The 23,271-nt window shown below is 36.2% G+C and overlaps 1 protein-coding gene across 2 annotated transcripts in view; it reads right to left on the bottom strand.

Annotated features, from left to right (window-relative positions):
* Positions 1-23,271, bottom strand: part of VMP1 (vacuole membrane protein 1) — a 142,441-nt gene that overhangs the window by 98,085 nt on the left and 21,085 nt on the right. For both annotated transcript variants that reach the window (XM_055327356.1, XM_055327364.1), the window contains exons 3-5: positions 22,548-22,683; positions 20,891-20,981; positions 19,544-19,654 (exon numbers count right to left, since the gene is read on the bottom strand). In XM_055327356.1, coding sequence (XP_055183331.1) covers positions 19,544-19,654; positions 20,891-20,981; positions 22,548-22,683 — 338 coding nt within the window. The remainder of the gene's footprint in view (positions 1-19,543; positions 19,655-20,890; positions 20,982-22,547; positions 22,684-23,271) is intronic.

Raw genomic sequence — 23,271 nt, 5'->3', positions numbered from 1 at the left:
CACATCGGGCTCCCTGCATGGAGCCTGCTTCTCCCTTTGCCTGTGTCTCTGCCTCTCTCTGTGTATCTCTCGTGAATAAATAAATAAAATCTTTAAAAAACAAAAAAAAGCTATTTTTTTCCTTAAGTGTAGACATTTCTTATACTTTTTTTTTTAAGATTTTATTTATTTATTCAGAGAGATAGAGGCAGAGACACAGGCAGAGGTAGAAAGAGGCTTCCTGCAAGCCAGTTGTGGGACTCGATCCTGGATCATGGGATCACGCCCTGAGCTGAAGGCAGATGCTCAATCACTGAGCCACCCAGGTGTTCCAAAAAAACAGCTTTTTAATAGCACACTATAAAGTACTCCATATATACTATACAGCATTTGCTCATTAAAGCAAACAGGGCACTATATACAGAAGAGTTCTATAAATATTCAATAGTAATCAAGATGTCACATTTTTTAAATGTGTAATTTTTACCACATACTTTAGTGATGAAATAATCCTAAACTTTAAAGCAGGAACAGGCCTCTGAATCTTATACCAAGGCAAATATCTCACAAATAACTTTTTTTAAAATAATAAATTTATTTTTTATTGGTGTTCAATTTGCCAACATACAGAATAACACCCAGTGCTCATCCCGTTAAGTGCCCCCCTCAGTGCCCGCCACCCAGTCACCCCCACCCCCCGCCCTCCTCCCCTTCCACCACCCCTAGTTTGTTTCCCAGAGTTAGGAGTCTTCCATGTTCTGTCTCCCTTTCTGATATTTCCTACCCATTTCTTCTTCCTTCCCCTCTATTCCCTTTCTCTATTATTTATATTCCCCAAACGAATGAGACCATATAATGTTTGTCCTTCTCCGATTGACTTATTTCACTCAGCATAATACCCTCCAGTTCCATCCACGTCGAAGCAAATGGTGGGTATTTGTCGTTTCTAATGGATGAGTAATATTCCATTGTATACATACACCAATTGCACTGCTGGGGATTTACCCCAAAAATATAGACACAATGAAACGCCAGGACACCTGCACCCCAATGTTTCTAGCAGCAATGTCCACAAGAGCCAAACTGTGGAAGGAGCCTCGGTGACAATTAACTTTCTTTATATTTATTTTATAACAAAGAGAAAATTTTTTTTCCTATTACAATGGTCATATTAAACAAATGACTTCGGGCAGCCGGGTGGCTCAGCAGTTTAGTGCTGCCTTCGGCCAGGGCATGATCCTGGAGACCTGGGATCAAGTCCCACGTCAGGCTCCCTGCATGGAGCCTGTTTCTCCCTCTGCCTGTGTCTCTGCCTCTCTCTCTCTGTGTCTCTCATGAATAAATAAAATCTTTAAAATAAAAAAATGACTCATTAATATTATTCAGATGATAATGCCTTGATGTTATAGCTTCTAATAAAACCTCATCTATTTCACAATGTGATGAATTGTTCCAAAGCTTTTCTACATCCCAACTGTATCTAGACAAGGCAATTTTAATGTTTTCAATATGTGAATATCCCTCCCATTCTGATCTCCAAAGGTGAGGGAATTCGATGGTTAAAATACATACAACAAAGGGGGCACCTTGGTGGCTTAGTTGGTTAAGTGTCTGACTTCAACTCAGGGCATGATCTCAGGGTCCTGGGCTGGAGCCTGTGTCAGGCTCCCCGACTCAGCAAGGAGTGTGCTTGTCCCTCTGCCCCTCCCCCTACTCATGCTCTCTCAAATAAATAAAATCTTTATATATACATTTATGTATATATGTGTATACACACACACACACACATACACAAAGGGGAGAGTTATCTGCAAAATATATTCAGTCTTCTATTTATAGCTCAATATCTGGGTGTCTTTTATCATTATCGTTGATAGTTAACTGTTCTCATCAGACTTTTTCTAGGAGCTGCGTTTATTTGAAGGAATACAGAGCTTGTTAAGGCTTTGTCCAGGAAAGTGCTCCACCTAGTGTCAAAAGTGTTCAATATCACATTATTTAAGGCATAAATTCTTGCCAAAGGACTTAACTCTCTTTGTTACTGTTAAATAGAACAGATTTAATTAAGTCTTAATCACACTTACAGTTTACAAATGGCTCTTTAATTATCTGCTTGTTGTAACTTGGTGAATAATAATGTATGTGCGTATAAGGAGAATGCCTGAGATATATTTCTCATTATCAAGTACCAAAGTTCCTGTTTATGTTAACCTGGTTGTTTACAGGATTATGAATCATACTTTTCTAGTAATGGGAAGTAATTCTAAGGTGGCTACTGAAATAACCCATCAGTTCTCCCAACTGTTTATAACAATCTAAACTTAATCCATAAATTTACTTCTCAAAATAACTGCAATGTTCTTAAACCCAGTATTTAATAACTGCACACATCAACAATTACAACATAGAATTAAATCTTGCTGTCATCAGACAGCTCATTTTGAGGAAATTCTCCTACTTTCCTCTTCATGCAAAGTTGCTATTATTTTCCCCTTGATGGTTTTATAGACCATTCAAGCATTTGCACAACTATATTCTCTTATAAAACATCAACATCATGAAAAAAATAAAAATAAAAAAAAATAAAGCATCATGTTAAGTCTAACGTTATGACCTGGGAGAAGTGATCACTCCTTTTTTTTTGGCAAATGGATGAGTCAAGTGCACGTGTCTTGTAAAAATCCTTAGAAGGTGGCTAGCTCACTAAAGCTTTCAAACTCAATATGCTTCTTCTAATGTACTTGTCACTCTGTGAGTTAGAGCACGGGTTAGCAAACTAGAGCCTGCAGATCAATGCAGCCAGCCACCTGTTTTTGTGAGTAAAGGCGGATTAGAAAAAACAGCCACATTCATTCCTTTACACATTGTCCTTGGATGCTTTCTTATTGCAATGATAGATCGGAGTTGCAAGAGAGACTGTATGGCCTAAGACACCATCTGGCTCTTTACAAAAAAATGCTGACCACTGGGCTGTCTAGCCCTGGGTCAGACCATTATTAAAGTGGAAATTTTGACTCATCTGAACAGTGATGCATCAAAGAGGTTAACAGCAACAACATTACATTCATTAACTTATTGTTTTACTCTGGGCATAATTTCCACTAGTAAATAAGCATTCCTGGATCATTCATGTTCTAAATCTTCTGAAAGGAAACCTGCTACATGCTTGTTAAGACTAAAATAGATTTGTTAATGGATTTCTGGAAATGAATATCCAAAAGAAGAGTGCTTAGAAGGCACAATCTGAGAAAAACCTGCCAGCTACAGAAGCCTTTTTACATATGATATACTTATAAAAAAAATGAGTAAAGTAAATGAATAAAATCAGTAGCCTGTACTACTTGCTAGGGAAAATTTGCTCATGAAAGAGACATCACACAAAGGAACAAAAAATGCCTGCATAATAAATAAAACCGGTGTTTTCCCCACACCCCCAAAAGAAATAAAATCAGAAGTAGTTTACAAATGCTATTTAATTTCTTTTTTTAAAAAAGATTTTATTTATTTGAGAGAGAAAGAGTGCATAAACAGGGTGAGCAGCAGGTAGAGGGAAAGGAAGAAGTAGGCTCCCCTGCTCAGCAGGGAGCCCACTGTGGGGCTAGATCTCAGGACCCTGGGATCATGACCTGAGCTGAAGGCAGATGCTTAACCAACTGAGCCACCCAGGCATCCGTATAAATGCTATTTCATTTCTAATTTGTTATCTAGTAAGGATACTTTCTTAGACCAAAAAATAATATACCTTACTATCCAGACATACCAAAGTTGGTAAGCATGTTCATATACACTAAATAATAATTAAAAAAAAATCACGTTAAGTCATTCATTGTACTTGGTATTTATCTAAATTTATGTAAATTTAATGCAAAGAGCATATTACAATGTTGACGTAAAGCAGAGAGTATGTATATAGTTTTATCTGCTGGGGAATTAAAGAGGCTGTAGTGAGGGATGCCTGGGTGGCTCAGCGGTTGAGCATCTGCCTTTGGCTCAGGGCATGATCCTGGAGTCCTGGGATCGAGTCCCACATTGTGCTCCCTGCATGGAGCCTGCTTCTCCCTCTGCTTATGTCTCTGCCTCTCTCTGTCTCTCATGAATAAATAAATTAAATCTTAAAAAAAAAAAGGAGGCTGTAGTGATACTCAGTATAAAACTATTATGCAAAATAATAAAAAGCCATATACACATTAGGTCACTTTTCATCAACAGTCACAAATAGTCCAATGTTAGGGACAGTTGGTTTTGCCAATAAAAGAAGTCCAACTATTCTGCTTTATTCTGCACACCCCCAGGATTTTTCAAAGATTTTATATTAACTATTCAACATATATTTATTGAATACCTACTATGCACTAGATACTATTCTAGATACCAAGAATACAGCAGTAAGTAGAACAGAAAAAATTCCTGTCCTTAAACAGCTTATATTTTATTTTATATATTTGGGTTTGTTTGGGGGGGCAGAAAGAGAGGAAGAGAGAAAATATTTTAAGTAGGCTCCACACCAAGGATGGGACTCAATCTCACAACTCAGAGATCATGACCTGAACTGAAATCAAGAGTCAGTCACTTAACTGACTGAGCCATCCAGGTGCCCCAAGAGCTTATATTTTAGAAGCGAAGCTCAAATTTTAGTATACATATTTTATAGTATATTTAGTTTTTCTTATTTCAGCTACTTGCACTGCCATACATTATCCAATCCCCCAAATTTGAAACTCTTCCTACTGCCACTGCTTTAGATCAGGTAATTGCTACCTCTCACCTGGACAGCTACCTTCTAACTGGACTCATTTTCAGTTGCTTTCCCACCAAATCTATCCTCCACATTGCTACAAGAGTTATGTTCCTAAAACACATGTTAAAACTTGTTTGAAAAACTCTTTATGTCACAATAAACATAAACTCCCTAGTCTGACATTCAAAGCCTTCTACCATTTGGCACCAACTTATTTTCTCACATTGGTCTTCTTTCCATTTCCAAGATATCCTACTTTTATATCTCTGCATTCACGGTCTTTCCCTCAACAAAACCATCTTCATGAACTTTTCCTATTCTTCTTTGTCCAAGAGAATTCCTCCTTATTTTAGGGGTCCCAAAACAATTTACAAGTATCACTATGTGAGTACTTACCACAATATCCTGGAGTATAATTATTTATGTAATATATATCTTCTGCTCTACATATCCAATTCCTTTTGTAATTCACATAGTATTTCAGACTGTTTTGCACTGAGTAAATGTTCAAGGTTTTTAAAGTGGACAAAAATGAACTACTACAGTGATAATTTTATGAGAAAATTTAATTTTTTGAGAATATGTAAGACACCCATTTCCTTGCAGTCTTAGTTTGAAAAAGTCTCTGAAAAATGAATGTTATCTAAATGAGTATTTCTGATTTTAGGAAGTAGTTAGATGCCAATTTAAAATAAGTAGAGCAGGAGTGCCAGGCTGACTCAATCGGAGGAGCATGCAACTCTGGATTTTGGAGTCCTAGTTTGAGCCCCACATGAGGTATAGAGATTACTTAAATAAATAAAACTTAAATAAAATAAAATACAATAACTATAGCAGACATTAACCATATGTACTTTGGCAAAAGAACTATAAAATTCTTTTTTTAAAAAAATATTTATTTATTTGAAAAAGAGAGAAAGCTCATGCACATGTGAGCAGCAGGGAGAGGGATTGGGGTGGGGAAGGGGGGTAGGAGGAGAGATTATCCAAGCAGACTCCTGCTGAGCTGGAGGCCGACATGGGACTCAATCTCGTGGCTCAGTCTTATGACACAGAGCTTGATTTCATGACCCATGAGATCAGGACCTGAGTTGAAATCAAGCATCGGATGCTTAACCAACTGAGGCACCTAGACACCCTCAGAATATAAAATTCTGACAAATGATTATATATACTAAAACAGGATATTTAAGTACAGTATATACAGAAAAGTGCGTTATGTATACATCCTAATGAATTACTATAGCACAAGTATCTTCTATCTAGTTCAAGAAACAAACACACAATAAAGGGGCATATCCTATTGGTTATCAAGATTGATTACAAAGCTACTGCATTGAAAACTTTTAATAATTGGTTTGTCAATTTCTACAAAGTTTTGACTGATATTGCACGGATTTTGTAGATTAAAACTGGAAGAACTCGCTGCCTTGCAATATTGTATCTTTTAGTTAATTGAACATGATACATCCCTTCTTTTACCTAGATCCTTCTGCTTCCAATAGTATTTTACAATTTATGCAGAGGCCAACCACATCTTTTATTAAATGCATTCCTAGATTTTGCTTTTTTAAAAGATTTTATTTATTTATTCATCAGAGATACAGACAGAGAGAGAGAGAGAGGCAGAGACATAGGCAGAGGGAGAAGCAGGCCCCACGCAGGGAGCCTGATGCAGTACTCGATCCTGGGGTGGTGGGATCACACCCTGAGCCAAAGGCAGACGCCCAACCACTGACCCACTCAGTCGTCCCTAGATTTTGCTTTTTTAAAAAATGCTATTATAAATAGTACCTTCTAAAAAATTTCACCTCTAAATGTTTACTGTAGTATATAGAAATACAACTGTTATGTGTATGTTATATACCTTGTATCCAACAATTATACTATACTCTCCCACTAATTTATGGAAGTTATCTCCTCTCTGTAGTTCTGCCAAATTTTGCTTTTTATTTTTATTTATTTATTTTTAAAGATTTTATTTATTTATTCATGAGAGATACAAAGAGAGAGAGAGAGAGAGAGAGAGAGAAAGAGAGAGAGGCAGAGACAAAAGCAGAGGGAGGGAGAAGCAGGCTCCATGCAGGGAGCCTGACATGGGACTGGATCCCAGGTCTCCAGGATCAGGCCCTGGGCTGAAAGCAGCGCTAAACCACTGAGCCACCCGGGCTGCCCTATTTTTATTTTTTAAAGTAAGCTCTAACCCCAACAGCAGACTTGAACTCACAACCCTGAGATCAAGAGTTGCATGCTCTACAGACTGAGTCAGTGAGATGCTCCCAATTTTGCTTTTTATATGTTGAGTATATATTATTAAATAAATACAAATTTATAGCTATTATATCTTCCTGATGAATTGAATCTTTTATTATTAAGAATAGATGCAAAAAAAAAAAAAAAAAAAGAATGGATGCATCCTAGGGTGCCTGGGTGGCTCAGGTGGTTAAGCACCTGCCTTCAGCTTAGGTCATGATCCTGGGGTCCAGGGACCAAGTCCCACATCGGGCTCCCTGCTCAGTGGGGTCTGCTTCTTTGTCTCTCCTTGTCACTCATGCTCTCTCTCAAATAAATAAATAAAATCTTAAAAAAAAAAAAAAAAAGGATGCATTCTAGGGGTGCCTGGGTGGCTCAGTCGGTTAAGCATCCAAGTTTTTTTGTTTTGTTTTGTTTTGTTTAGAGAGAGTGACTGACCGAGGCTAAGTGGGCAGGAGAGGGAGAGAGAATCTCATATAGGTTTCACGTCCAACAGAGAGCCTGATGCAGGGCTCCATCTCATGACCTTAAGATCAGGTATCAGACACTTAATTGAGCCAACCAGGTGCTCCAAGTGTCTGATTCTTTTTTATTTTTTAAGATCTTATTTATTCATGAGAGACACAGAGAGAGACAGACACATATGCAGAGGGAGAAGCAGACTCTCTGTTGGGAGCCTGACGCAGGACTGGATCTTAGGACCCTGGGATCACAACCTGAGCCAAAGGTAGATGCTCAACCACTGAGCCACCCAGGTGCCCCCAACCATCTGACTCTTGATCTCAAGGTTGTGAGTTTGAACCCTGTGTTGGGCTCTGAACTGGGTATGGAGCCTACTTTAAAAATAAAATAATAGGGATATCTGGGTGGCTCAGCGGTTAACGCATCTGCCTTTGGCTCAGGTTGTGATCCTGGAGACAAGGGATCGAGTCCCACGTCGGGGTCCCTTGTGTGGAGCCTGCTTCTCCCTCTGCCTATGTCTCTGCCTCTCTCTCTGTGTCTCTCATGAATAAATAAATAAAACCTTAAAAAAATTCTTAAAAAAATAAAATAATAATTTACAAAAAGAATGAATGGATCCTATCTATTACACTTCTTGCCTCATACTCCACGTGGATTTCAATATAACTACATAAGCTTTTTCTCGGTTGACACTAAATGGGCTCATCTTTTTCCATCCTTTTACTATCAATCTTTCTGTGTATTCATATTTTACATAGTTTGTATACAACAAACAGTTAAATTTTTTTTACATTTATTTGGACAACAGAAAGGAATATTTATTCCATTTATACTTACATAATAATTGATATATTTGGATTTAAATCTACCATTGAATGCTTACTATTCATCCTGCCTGTTCTATATTCATTTTGTTCTTCCTTGCCTTCTTTTGGCTTTTTTCTTTTTCTTTCTTTCTTTTCCTTTTCTTTTCTTTTCTTTTCTTTTTTTTTTTTCTATTACACTCCACGCACAGCATAGAGCCCAACACAGGACCTGAACTGATGACCCTGAGATCAAGACCTAAACTGAGATCAAGAGACAGATGCTTAACCAACTGAGCCACCCAGGGGCCCTTGGTTTTTAAAAAATTACTCAATTTTGGGGATGCCTGAGTGTCTCAGTCAGTTAAGCCTTGGATTCTTGATTTCAGCTCGGGGCATGATCTGAGGGTTGTGAGATCAAGTCCCATGTTGGGGTGCATACAGCCTACTTAAGATTCTCTCTCTTCCTCTCCCTCTGCACCACTTCCCCCATGCCCCGCTTGCACTCTCTATCAAAAAAATAAAATAAAATAAATTTAAAACACTACTCAATTCTTACCTGCCCCTCTTAGCTTGATAGTTATATATTTGTCATGCTTCCCCTAAAGATTATAAGTCTTTATTTATTAAAGTATTATATAAACTAATATCTTGCTTTAACAGGGCAATATAAATACCTTAGAATGATCTTCAACAATTTCAATTATTACACATCTGATTTGTAGATCATGTATTCTAATTCTTTTGCTACATTTTAATCTCTCAAGACATTATCATTACTACTCATCTTAATTTAAATTTATCCATATATTTACCCTTTTTTAACTTTTCCTTCCTGAAATCTCTGGGCTTCAATATAGAATCACTTTACTTCGATTCAAAGAACATCTTTTACTATTTCCTTTAGAGAATGTTAGCTGGTTAGTTTAAAAAACAAACTTTATCTTTATTTTACACTGTTGACAGGAATACTTTGAGTATAGAGTCCTTTGTTGTTAGCTATTTTTTTTTTAGCCCTTTAAAGTTACCATTCCAGGGGTGCCTGGGTAGCGCAGTTGGTTGGGCCTCTGACTCTTAGTTTTAGCTAAGGTGGTGATCTCCAGGTCATGAGATTGAGCCGTAAGTTGGGCTCTGTGCTCAGTGCAAAGTCTGGTTGGAAGAAATTCTCTCTCCTTCTCCTGCTCATTCTCAGACTTTCTCGCATGCATGCAATGTCTCTCAAATAAAAAATAAATCTTTGGGGCACCTGGGTGGCTCAGTCCGTTAAGTGTCTGCCTTGAGCTCAGGTCAGGATCCTGGGATTCTGGGATTGGGTCCTGAATAGGGCTTCCCTGCTCAGTGGGGAGTCAGCTCCTCCTTCTCCCTCTAACCCTCCTTCCTTCTCATGCTCTGGATAGCTTTCTCTCTCTCAAATGAATAATCTTAAAAAAAAAGTAAATCTTTTAAAAAAAAGATACCATTCCACTGTCAGCCCTTGACTTCTCAACAAACCCTTGATAGTAAGAAATCAGTCTTAATGGAGTTTCTTTGAAGTACATGTTTTTTTTTCCTCCAATTCTTTTTAATTCTTGACATTTTTCCCTGGCCAACTTTGCAGTTTATTAGTCCTGTTTTAGCTATGTCTCCTGAAAGTCCATTAATAGAGTTCTTAATTTCAGTTACTATGTTTTTTCAATTCTAGATTTTCCATTTGGCTTTCTTTTATATTTTATAGTCTCTAATTCTGTTGAAATACTTAAACTTGTTTTTTTATTACCTTGAACACATTGCTTTTAGATTAAAATACATGTATAATAACTTCATTAAATGGATCCTTTATGGATCTATTCCTATTATTTCTTTGTATTGACCAATCTATCTGGTCTCCTCAAATATCTGATTACTTTTGATTGAGTGCTGGACTTATATATGAAAAAAATAAAGTTAAGGTGAAGCCTAGGATGGTTTTATTTTCCTTCACACTTGAGAGTTAAGCCTGAGATTTAGTTCCTGTAAGGCCTAATTTATATCTAATTCATCCTTACTTTATTTTTATTTTTTTAAAGATTTTATTTATTTATTCATGAGAGACACACAGAGAGGCAGAGAGGCAGAAACACAGGCAGAGGGAGAAGCAGGCTCCATGCAAGGAGCCTGACATGGAACTTGATCCCAGGTTTCCAGGATCAGGCCCCGGGCCGAAGGCGGCGCTAAACTGCTGAGCCACCAGGGCTGCCCCATCCTTACTTTAAAATGTGGCCCCTTAGGGTTCCAATCCAAAGCCTGCAGGTTTATTGAGGCATATCATTGTCCAGTACCACCTCTGTAGGCTTCCTCTTTAATATCAACCTTTTAAAGATTCTTTCCTGAGAGAACTGATCTAAATTGCCTAACCTATCATCACTGAAAATGGAACAATGATCAGTGGTTTTCAACTATGCTAACATAATGCTACTTTAAAATCAACTGTGGGAAATGTTGCTTAAATTTTTTTTTTTAAATTTTATTTATTTATGATAGGCACACAGTGAGAGAGAGAGAGAGGCAGAGACACAGGCAGAGGGAGAAGCAGGCTCCATGCACCGAGAGCCCGACGTGGGACTCGATCCCGGGTCTCCAGGATCGCGCCCTGGGCCAAAGGCAGGCGCCAAACCGCTGCGCCACCCAGGGATCCCCTTAAAATTTCTTAAAAATAATAGCTAAAGTATGTAAAATGAAATGACTGCTTTTTAAGTAAAATTAGAGTAAGAATAATGATAATAGTAGTCATCACTTATTGAAAACCTTATATATATATTAGCCACTGAACTGAAGAGTACATGTGTTATTTCATCTAATCCTCAAAACAGGCTTATTCAATAAGTACTATTATTATCATTCCCATTTTCAGCTGAATAAACTAAGGTTTAAAAGTTAAGAAACTTGCCAAATATCACAGTTAGTAATATTTTATTAGGCATTCAAACCCAGCTGCTTGACTCTGAATATCTTTATCACTTTCCATGATAGGAATGAAAGACTTTAGTCCCATAACAAAATCACCTTCAATCACTTGCATATTCTTAAATAATAAAGAAAAGAATGGAATTGGCATTATATCTGAAACTGAGCATGTCAAGGAAGTATGTCCTACCTGTAAATATTTATGTTATGATGGAAGGAAAGGATAATAATTGTTAAACTAATTAATGAATACAGAAAACTCTTAAGAAAATTTATTTTCCACTCACGTGCATTAATTGATATTATGTAAGTGTAAATATAGATAAATAATAGAATATGACTCTAATCTAAGTGGAACTTTTTTTTTCTTAAATATTTTATTTATTTATTCATGAGAGACAGAAAGAGAGGCAGAGACATAGGCAGGGGGAGAATCAGGCTCCTCACTGGGAGCCCAATCCCAGGACCCCAGGATTATGCCCCGAGCCAGAGGCAGATGCCTCTGAGCCACTGGAAACCAATTAGGAATCAAAAGAAGTGTAATTAGGATTTTCCAAACCTTTCCAAACCATTGAGCCACCCAGGCATCCCTAAGTAGAACTTTTTGAGGGTTTCATATTTATCTAGAAGAGAACTTGCAAATATAGTACTGTACATTAGTTGTATTAGTAATGCCACCTAGTGGCAGCCAAATATAGACATACTTAGGAAAAAAGTTCTGGAAGAGTGGTTCTTAAGGGTTAGTCACTGGTGAATCTAATAGGTCCTTTTTGACAAGAAAAATGCATATTTGCAACGAAACATAATATGTGTAGTTTCAGGGCATTAACAGACTTCCTGAAGCCCATTTGTTGACTACGACAATTAAAAAAAAACAACGAACCTAGAGGCCCAATTAACTCCCCTTGACCTCTGAGAAAAAAATCCATTCACTTTCCATTCCCTTACTGTCTGGTTAGTAATCAGTAATTCTGCATAAACAGTATCTAACTTTGTGGCTAGATATCTGTTCTCGGAAAACTACTAGATTTCCACTGTTTTCAAATCAACTTAGAATATTTGATGGTAGCCCAAACTACCATCAAATTGGTAGCCCAACTACCCAAACTTGATGGTCATTTTTCTCTATTGATTTTCATTAAATTTAATGAGGATCAAGCAACGACTTTTACTTCTGATGTTTAAAGAAGTAATGAGGACCTTCAGGCCATCTGAATTAAGTTATAACTTTTCAATTATACCTAAAATATAAACAAAATTATTAACAAACTTAAAAACCAAGACAATTTTTTCATTTTATTTTTTTATTTTAAGTAGGCGCCGCACCCAATGTGGGGCTCGAACTTACAACCCTGAGATAAAGGGTCAGAGGCTCTACTGTCTGAGCCAACCCGATGCCCCAAGACAATCTTTCCATTTTAAAGGCAGATATACAAGTATCTAATATTGTAGGAAATATAGTAACACTCTGAGATCACTATTTAGTTGTACAATGAGTTCTAATTAAAACTTCTAAAAGAGTTAACTTCTATACTGAGAAGGACCTAACTGGGAAATGTTGCTTATTTAAACAGGAAAAATTTCCCTATTTCATTTTTAAGCCATAATTTATAGTAAAGAGTACCATGATAAAGAATGAGTTAAATCTTTTCCTTTTTTTTTTTTTTTAAATTCATGAGAGACACATAGAGAGAGAGAGGCAGAGACATAGGCAGAGGGAGAAGCAGGCTTCATGCAGGGAGCCCAATATGGAACTCGATCCCCGGTCTCCAGGATCACGCCCTGGGCTGAAGGCAGGTGCTGAACCGCTGAGCTACCCAGACATCCCATTCTTCCTTTTGTTTTTATTTCTTTTTCACCTATTTTACTGAAAATTATTGTCAAAAGGATAGTTAAATTCTGACCAGACTAATCTCCTAACATGGTCACTTGTTTTCTTGATTGAAGAGTTATATATGTACATAGAAAATGTGCCAGTTTCATTAGCACAAATATATGACGTGAGAATGCTAGTATCACATTCCTAAGTGATAATAAAGGCTCATAAATCAAAAGAAGTGTAATTAGGACTTTCCAAATACAATCACATCTCACAGATACAAAGCAAAAAGAGTGGTGATCAAAAAGGATACATTCCTTGGTCATCTAGCACCAAGAAAATGTTAAGTTTTAAAAATATAAACAAATTATTTAGAGTAGCTTATATTTCCTCCAAAATATAAACGAATTATTTAGACTAGCTTCTTAATAACACAGATCAAATTTTTAAACTTTTATTTGATTCTGCTTTGCTCCTGGCTATTTTGATCTGTTCCAAAATTGCCAAAGTTTACAAGTGGATAGTCGATACTTACTGATGAATTTTTTTCCTCCATATCTGGTTATTGATTACTTTCCTCTTGGGAGGAATACATGAGATAATTCATGTAAAGTGCTGAGCACACAGCCTGGCACACAGTAAACATTCAGTACTGTTAGCTAGCCTATCATTCAGGTAAAGCTACAATAACAAACAATCCAAAAATCTACATAGCTTAAAATAACAGTTTACTTCTCCCTGACTATACATATCCATCACAGCATGGCAAAGGGAATCTGCTCATCATAGAGTTTCAGGCTCCATCTTCATACAACAGACAGGTGAAAGAGTATGACAAACCTTGCAGCTCCTGCCAGGAAGCGGTAGCTATCACTTATACTCACATTTCATTGGTCAAAGCAAATCTATGGCTGGGGTCAAATATGATGGGAATGCAAAATCTTCCTGGAGGTATGTAAACCATAAAAATAAACACCAAATAAGGATTAAAAAATAATAAAATTGACTTTTGCTAGTATTACTGTAAGGACAATGATCACGTTTGTTATTGTATTAATAGTAGTAACAGTAGTGTGAACTCCTTGCAATCTGACTTCCATCCCAACCAGGCAATTGAAAAATAAAGACCAGTGATACCTTACATTTTCCTTTTGCTCAATTCTAAAAACTATTTTTGGAAGATGATCATTTTTCTCCACAATCCCCATTATACTTAAGGAATTCTGGAAGTAAAGCCTATGTCTAAATGAAAAGCTCTAAAAACTAAATCTGGTCAAATGGAAATGTCATATGCTAAGTCTTTCTTTCTATTTCTTTTTAACATTAACATACTGTTCCCCAAGCCTTTACATACTGAATTTGTTTGATATATTGGTCTTTCATTCATTTCTGATCACTACTGTCTAAAAAAGTATTCTTTTGACAAAAGTAACATTTATGCATGATAAAACCCTGGGCAAACTAGGAATAGAGATGAAGTTTTATCAACTCAATAAAGTACATTTGCTGTAACCTACAGCTAACATAATACTTAATGGTGAGAAACCAGATGTTTCCCACTAAGACTAGGAACAAAGCATAATGTCTCCTCACCACTCCTATTCAACATCATACTGGAAGACCTAGTTAATGCAGTACAAAAAGAAAATGAAAGGATATACAGATTAAGAAGAAAGAAACAAAATTTTATTTGCAGATGAGATGATTATCAATGTAGGAAAGCCTAAAGAACAAACAAAAAAGTCCTGGAACATTGTTATAGCAAGGTTGTAGTACACAAAGTTAATATACAAGTTAACTGCTTTCCTGTATACCAGTAATTAATATACACAATCCATGAATCATGTCTCTAATAATTGCCCAAATGAGTTGAAAATTTTTATACAGGCAAAATGTTCATAGCAGTTTTTTTTTAAAGATTTTATTTATTTATTCATGAGAGACACAGAGAGAGAGAAAGAGAGAGAGAGAGGCAGAGACACAGGCAGAGGGTGAAGCAGGCTCCATGCAGGGAGCCCGATGTGGGACTCGATCCAGCACCCCAGGATCACGCCCTGGGCTAAAGGCAGATGCTCAACCGCTAAGCCACCCAGGCATCCGGCTTTTTAAATTTTTTTTTTTTAAGATTTTATTCATTTATTCATGAGAGACACAAAGAGAGAGTCAGAGATACAGGCAGAGGAAGAAACAAACTCTGGTGGTACATCCAGAAAATGGAATATTATTCGCATTAAAAAGAAATGAAGCAGCAAGCCATAAAAAGACATGGAGGAATTTTTTTTTTTCATGGAGGAATTTTAAATGCATATTGTTAAGTGAAAGAAGCCAGGGAGTAAACATATAATATACAAATCCAACTATGTAACATTTTGGAAAAGCCAAAACTTACAGAGACAATAAAAGGATCAGTGGTTACTAAGGGTTTATGGGTGGAGGGGAGGTGGAAGGTAGCAGTAAATAGGTAGAACACAGGCAATTTTTAGGGCAGTGAAATTATTCCATATGATACTATAGTGGAGGATACATAACATTATCTATTTGTCAAATCCCATAGAACTAGGGACACCTGGGTGGCTCAGTGGTTGAGCACTTGCCTTTGGCTCAGAGTGGGATCCTGGAGTCCCGGGATCAAGTTCCAGATCAGGCTTCCTGCATGGAGCCTACTTCTCCCTCTGCCTATGTCTCTGCCTCTCTCTCTATGTGTCTTTCATGAATAAATAAATAAAATCTTAAAAAAAAAAAAACCATAGAACTGTAAAATAAAAAATGAACTCTAATGTAAACAATTGGCTTTAGTTAATAATGTATCAATACTGGCTCCTTAATTGTAACAAATGTACTATACCAAAGTAAGATGTTAATAATAGTGAAACTATTATCATATTGTACATCTAAAACTAAAATAATATTTAATATCAATTATGCCTTAATAAACAAAAGGAAAACTCTGTGTTTGTGTGTGTAAAATGGTACATGAAAACTTTATCCTTTCTGCAACCCTAAAACTGATGCAAAAAATAAAGCAAGAAAGCAAGCCAGCCAGTCAGCCTGAAGGGAAGGAAAAAAAGGGAAGGAAAGGAAAGGAAGGTAGGAAGGAAGGAAGAGAAGAAAAGAAAGGAAAGGAAGGGGGAGGAGGGAGGGAGAGAGGAAGAAAGGAAAGGGGGGGGAGGAGGGAGGGAAGAAAGGAGGAGAGAAATAGGGCACTGCAGCTGGGTGGTTCAGTGGTTAAGTGACTGACTCTTGGTTTTGGCTCTGGTCATGATCCCAATTAGGGTCATCAGATCACGTACTGGGTGTGGAGCCTGCTTAAGATTCTCTCTACCTCTCTCCCTCTGCCCCTCCACCTGTCCTGTCACAGGCATGTTCTCATTCTCTCTCTCTAAAGAGAGAGAAAAAGAAAGGAAGGAAGGGAGGGAGGGAGGGGGAGTGGGTGTTCTTAGTCCTTTGTAAATTTCCCTTTTCTTTCTGTCCAACCACTGGCATGAGTAACCCACCCAAATCAGGTGAAGATGTCATCTACCCTGCAATATAGTACATCTTTTTAAATTTCTCTTTTCAGATACTTATAATACAAAACTGTTTTCTCTTCAGTAATGGTATCAGCATCAGGCAGCCCGGATGGCTCAGCGGTTTAGCGCGGCCTTCAGCCCAGGGCCTGATCCTGAAGACCTGGGATCGAGTCCCGCGTTGGGCTCCCTGCATGGAGCCTGTTTCTCCCTCTGCCTGTGTCTCTGCCCCTCTCTCTCTCTCTCTCTCTCTCTCTGTCTCTCATGAATAAATAAATAAAACCTTTAAAAAAAAAAAGTAATGGTATCAGCATCTACTCACTCTAATCAAAATCCAACAGTTATCTTTGGCTCTTTCCCCCATAACTAAATCACAGTATCTTTGCGATTGTACTATTCACATTTCTCTAAGATGTATCCTGTTTCATCCGAATGCTACTACTACTCCAATCACTCTTCTGAAATACTAAAAATTTATACCATCTTTTAGTTCCATTCTGTTTGACGTCTCTCTGCAAATTCTTTTTTGTAATTTCCCCTGCTCTCCATACTTCTTGCTATCTCCATGGAAGCCTGTATCTTTCTGAAGGGTTATCATAACTGCCCTATCTTCTTTTTCTCCCACTTTCAACCTATCTCCCCCAGTACAGCCAGTAACATATATTCAAAATGCAGATATGGTTATTTTACTTGTATTTAATTTTAGCACATTTAAAATAATTCTAAATGCTGCTCACAAACAAAAATCAAATTTACTTAATGCTGAAAAAGTAGTCTGATCCATTCTGGACCCCAGTTTATTATCAGCAGTGATAACACCACAAAACTTTTATTTATTTATTATGTTGATTGATTTATCTATTTAAGAGACAGAGTGTGCACGCAAGGGGAAGAGTGGCAGAGGGAGAGGGAGAAAGAAACTTTGACAGAATTCATGCTACACATGGAGTGGGGCTAAATCTCACAACCTAATATCATGACCTGAGCCAAAACCAAGAGTCAGGCAAATAACTCAATGTGCCACCAAGGCACTGTGCCACAAAATTTTTATATAGCTCTCATGTAAAATGCAACACTGTTTTAGATGCTCCTTGATTAAATCTATATACTTGCTAAACTAGTATAATACATACAGTGTTGACTTTAATGAGAGTATAACATGTTTCTTCAAGTAACTCTTGAGGAATTCCTTCCACACTTATGAAAAGCCTAACCACACTCTATTACATCTGCACTTTGATCCCCCAGCAGAAGTAGCTGCTTAATTTATGGCAAAGACCTGATTTTTCACTCAAATGAATTTAATAATAAATGATTGTACGTTTCTAAGTCCTCCATGGATCGAAGGAACTAAATAATGCTTCACATTAAGACATTTTATAAATGTCATTTCATAAAGGTTTCTCATGGACATGAAAAGAAAGAGGAAACATAAAACTTCCCTATTTCAAATTTCTTTAACTTGTGCAATTTCATTAGAATCTCTTTTTAAGGGGATCCCTGGGTGGCACAGCGGTCTGGCGCCTGCCTTTGGTCCAGGGTGCGATCCTGGAGACCCGGGATCAAATCCCACATTGGGCTCCCAGTACATGGAGCCTGCTTCTCCCTCTGCCTATGTCTCTGCCTCTCTCTCTCTCTCTCTCTCTCTCTCTCTCTCTCTGGACTATCATAAATAAATAAAAATTAAAAAAAAAAAAGAATCTCTTTTTAAGGTTTGGCAGAACCTGCTACCTGGGTTGCTTTTTAGATACTCCTAAATTAATCAAATGCTACAAATGAGTTCCTTAATCTGGTTTCCCCAAGGAATCTCAGAGGAAAGGTCTAGAAAAGAACAGAAGGTAACCTAGACTCTTTAATTCCTTCTTTTCTCTTCTCCCTCAACCTCTAATATAGCATACTTCTAAGAATGTAAATATTAAAGAAACACTGATATAGATTAGTTCTCTGAGATTTATGTCCCTATTTGGGATAAAATCAGCAACCAATCATGAACAGAATTATAAAATTTCAGATTTTCAAGTCTTAAAACTTGGAGAAGGTATGAATTACAGATTAATTCTCAAATTATTCTTCAAGCCATTAAGTCAGCAGTCTTCTGAACAATCATTCCTTAATACTTCCCTGCTTCAGAAATGAATTCATTGAAGCATTCATTGAAGCATTGAATTCATAAAGGTTCCAAGTGTTTGCTGTGCTAAACTTTATTCAGCAATTAGTACTGCTGTGACAACTTTTTACCTGTCTTTCCCCAACCAAGATCAAGCTGTTTCAAATAGGGAATGGTTTTCAATTCCTCAGGAACAGGAATAGAGTGAAATAAGAGAGACATCCCGGCACAAAATTTAATGAAGCACTCACTCATCAAGCCCATATTTACATGACCCTGAAAATGTCATTTACATTCTGTGCCCTAGATGTCCTGCTTTTCATCTCCCGGTCTTAATTCTGCTATTATTTCAGTACATTTGGAAAACCTATCTTTTATCTCTCCAATTTCATAAATAAAATATTTTTAGGAGGGGTACATTTTATATTTTGATTTAAAAGGGCTTAAGGAAGCTTTTAATTCTATATGAATAACACTTTATTAACCACATTCAGTTAGAATACAAAATGACTATTCAAGTGTGTATACATGGTGTTTGAGGACATGAGGGAAGACACCATTTCTCATTTGCTGATTAACAAAGTAAACTGTTTAAATTAATTCTAAGCCTTACATGTTATTTTGTACATTTAAAGAACTTCAACTATTAAAATAATAATTACATAAGCAAAAGAACCATTATTCCAAAATCTGGAAGGAAAAAACATTTCCTGGGTGAATTAATTTAATTAAACAATCTCATGTGCCCAAGGGTTTTATCCTTCTCTTTTTAAATCCTCAACCCAAAAGGAAAAAAAAAAAACAGAATTCTAAATCAAATTTAAAACACTGATTTGAGGATGAGAATGCTTTTAAAATGCAAAGGTAAATAAATAAAAATCTTAGATTTTTAACTTCTGAAGTAAAAGCACCAATTGAAACATCTCTTTCAATCTTGCTTATTGTTATTCTTACCAGATAAAGGAGGAAGGTGTGCAGTCCTGTTCCAAGCCCAACAGAAGATAAAATTCCTAAGCCTATCCAGTAGGCATACAAAAGAAACTGTTTCTCTATACGTTGCACATACTGAAAAACAAAAAGGATCCAGTGAAAAAAAACTCAACAAATTTGTTAAACAAAAATGTGTTATATACCACCTATGATCAAAATAAAACAAACCAACTATATAAATTTCTAGTAAAACAAACCAACTATATAAATTTCTAGTAGGAAGAAAGCATTAAGAGAAAAAACCCCTTCAAAAGGCCTAATTCTTCGTATATATGATGGCAGAGAGGCAAAAAATTCATCTGACTGTAATAAAGCTCTTGTTTTTAGACCTTTAAAGTCCTACTATTCCTATATAATGACATTTACAGGAAAAACACAAATTACTAATAAGATAACTATAAGAATAAAATTTTTAAATCTATCTAAAAGTTACAAAAAGCATTTTGTTTAAGAAAGCATTGTAATAAACAGCATGAGAGAGGGCAGTTATTTATGTATTTGTGAATGGAATAGATTCTTGTTTATCCAAATAAAAAATGGAATAAACTTATTTTTGTACTTTAAGACCCAGATGCTTTTTAAACCGAACGAAGTCCACTGAGCAAAGGACTTGTTGGAGGCATTCCAGACACTAGAACTTAGACTCTCATACTGGCAAGCAAATTCATCAAACCAGTTCCTCACAAACTCTTACTGGCACAGATTTCTTCAAAATATTTAAGAGAAATGCATTTAAAACTATAAAAACTTCTTTGCAATTAGAGGTTAACTGCTATAAAATATAAAACGATACCACATTTAAAACCATTTCCTATTAGAATACACTAATGTCTTACTATTTTAACAAAAGTTATTAACAAAATGTCCTATTTTCCTTTCAGTTATGTTGTACTTACAGACTACTGGCAAATTAACTTCTCCCTATTTTAGATTTATAAAACCTAACTTTCAATCTAAGATGAATATATCTGTTTGGATGGATCACAGGAGTGTGTTAAAGAAAATATGAAGACTTGGTGCTGATTAAAGGATTCATGACTATTTTGACTAAACACAATCAGGAAAGTTACATTTGAATCCTTGAAAATAAAAATGATGCGTAAATGCTCAGCAGCCATGAACTGCCACAAGAATATTTTTAATATTTGGTCTTAAAAGAAAGACATTAAGAAATCAGTTATGAGATAAATTTAAGACAAAACCAAGTCTAAAAATGTAGAGGTTAAAAACTGTTATCAAACCCACAATAGTCCCTTTTTAAAATTCTTTGGGAGGTATGAGGTACAAAAACAGAAAAGCAGAACCTCTTACCTGTTGATGTGCTCCTTCAACATAATACGTAGCTGTAAGTACAGCAAGCAGCAGTAAAAAAGACACCACAATGCTTTGACGATGCCATAATCTTAAAAACAATTTAAAAACAAAAATAAATGAAATATCTCAGTCTCACTTTCAGGATTTACCACTTCCAAAACAATTTCTTATTGAAGCACTTATGTTATTTAACATAGCTAGAGAATCATATCTTTTGTGCTGAACTCTTCTGTCCTTAAACACGATGGTCTCTTGGGTTACAGAGGTCAAGAGAAGATACATGGGTATAGAACACCCAATTTCTTATCATAAGCCCAACTGTAGCCTTTCCCTTACCCAAAAGACTGATCTTGTTTACAACTCAACTTCCCACTGGGAGAGACATGAAAAGAAGACTGGCCTTCAAGTTAGAGGACCTGGGTCAGAGTCCCTAAGTATCTCATATTGAGTAAGACAATCTGATTTGGTTTTTTGTTTTCAAGATCATAATAAAATTGACCCTTGTACAAAATGGGTCAGAACTGCACAGGGATCACAGGTGGATTTTTTATAGTATAGTACTGTAAAGGTTATTTTCTCTTCCATATGTTTTTTTCTTTTCTTTTCTTTCTTTTTTTTTCTTTTTTTAAAAGATTTTATTTATTCATTAGAGACACACAGAGAAAGACAGAGACAGACAGAGGGAGAAGCAGGCTCCCTGCAAGGAACCCAACGTGGGACTCGATCCGGGGTCTCCAGGATCACGCCCTGGGCTGAAGGCAGCGCTAAACCACTAAGCCACTGAGGCTGCCCTCTTCCATATATTTTTCTTAATAACATTTTCTTCTCTCTAGTTTACTATATTCTAAGAATACAGCATGTAATATATATATATATATATATATATATATATATATATATATATATATATAATCTCCAAAAATTTCCAGTCAAAATTATGCCAACAAATTTCCAGTTGGTAGTTATGTTTTTGAGGAGTCAAAAATTATACACAGATCTTCAAATGTGTGGGGATTGGAATCCCCAACCCCCATGTTGTTCAAGAGCCAACTGTAATCATAAACTTGTTTCACTAGTTTCACAGAGTTGCTTTAAGGAGCAAATGAACCAAAAAATGTTATAAAATGTTTTAGAAACTAAATACAATAAAAACAGGATATTATTAAAGATAATAACTTAGAAAGGCAAGCCCAAAATGATAAGGTATGTAAAGGTTCAACTTGCTTGTTATGATATCTGAAACAGGGCTTATAAGTACTGACCTTAAAAATACAACACATTTCCATGGCAGAGTCCTTTTTCACTGACTCAAATTATCAGTAAAAGTGCCACATATCCTGACCCTGCCCTACCAAAGAATCAGTGTATCTAATGTACACAGGCCCAATTTCTTCTAAAGGTAAAGCCAGAAGAAAAAAAAATATCTTGTTTTCTAGGTTCTTCTTTGCATAAAAGACTGTAATAATCCAGCGAGCAAATAGCAATATATTCCCCTAATCTATTTTTCTGCAAACATCAGAAAGGAAAATAAATGTTCCTAAATATTTTAAATTTAATTCATTTTGAAAGAGCAGTTGGTAGAAAGTAGGAGATTGTTAAAGATTTCTAAAGTTAGTAAATAAGGTTTATATAAAAGGTAATGGAAGATATTTACTTTGAGGTCCAGTCCTTCAAGATTACTAGGATTTCCAGAGAAAAATACTGCAAGGTAATGAGTGGCTGTCTCCACAGGACAATATTCTGCCTTTCTTCCCGATCCCTCCTCTTCTTTTCATTCATTGAAGAGGGGTCTGAAAAACATTAGTGCAGAAGGTAAAACAGAATGTTTACTTCTCCTCACCACTTTCAAAATTAATCTACTTTTACAACCCATATTTAAAGGACTGCATAAAAACCTCAAAAAACAAGGAATATGTTCACATTATAAGTTTTGGCTAATGTACTTCTGCTATATTCTAAGAATGATTTTTGCAGTGATTTTATTGTCAGGACACAAATTTCTGTTCTTGTACACTACTGGGATACTAAGTTGGCCCACCTTCTATGAAGGGTAATTCAGCATCATATCACAGAGCAAAGTGGTTCAGAGTTCCAAATGGGAAGGCAAACTACTTGGTTCCAAATCCTGGATACAAGTCAAATGACCTTGGGCAAGTTAGTTAATTTTTTTATGTCTCAGTTTTCCCTTCTCTAAAATGAAGATGAAAATAGTACTTACTATTTTAAGGTCACTGAAAAGATTTAATGAGTTAGTATATGTAAAGTTCTCAGAAGAGTCTGACACTTAGTAAGAGTACAATTAAGGTTAATATCAAAATTGCAAATGCATATACCAGATAGTCCCATTTTTTTTAAAGATTTTATTTATTCATTCATGA

Source organism: Nyctereutes procyonoides, unplaced genomic scaffold (assembly GCF_905146905.1).
Source record: "Nyctereutes procyonoides isolate TBG_1078 unplaced genomic scaffold, NYPRO_anot_genome, whole genome shotgun sequence".
NCBI lineage: Eukaryota > Metazoa > Chordata > Mammalia > Carnivora > Canidae > Nyctereutes > Nyctereutes procyonoides.
Note: the sequence above shows the minus strand (reverse complement) of the source record. Positions and strands in the feature narration are given on the sequence as shown.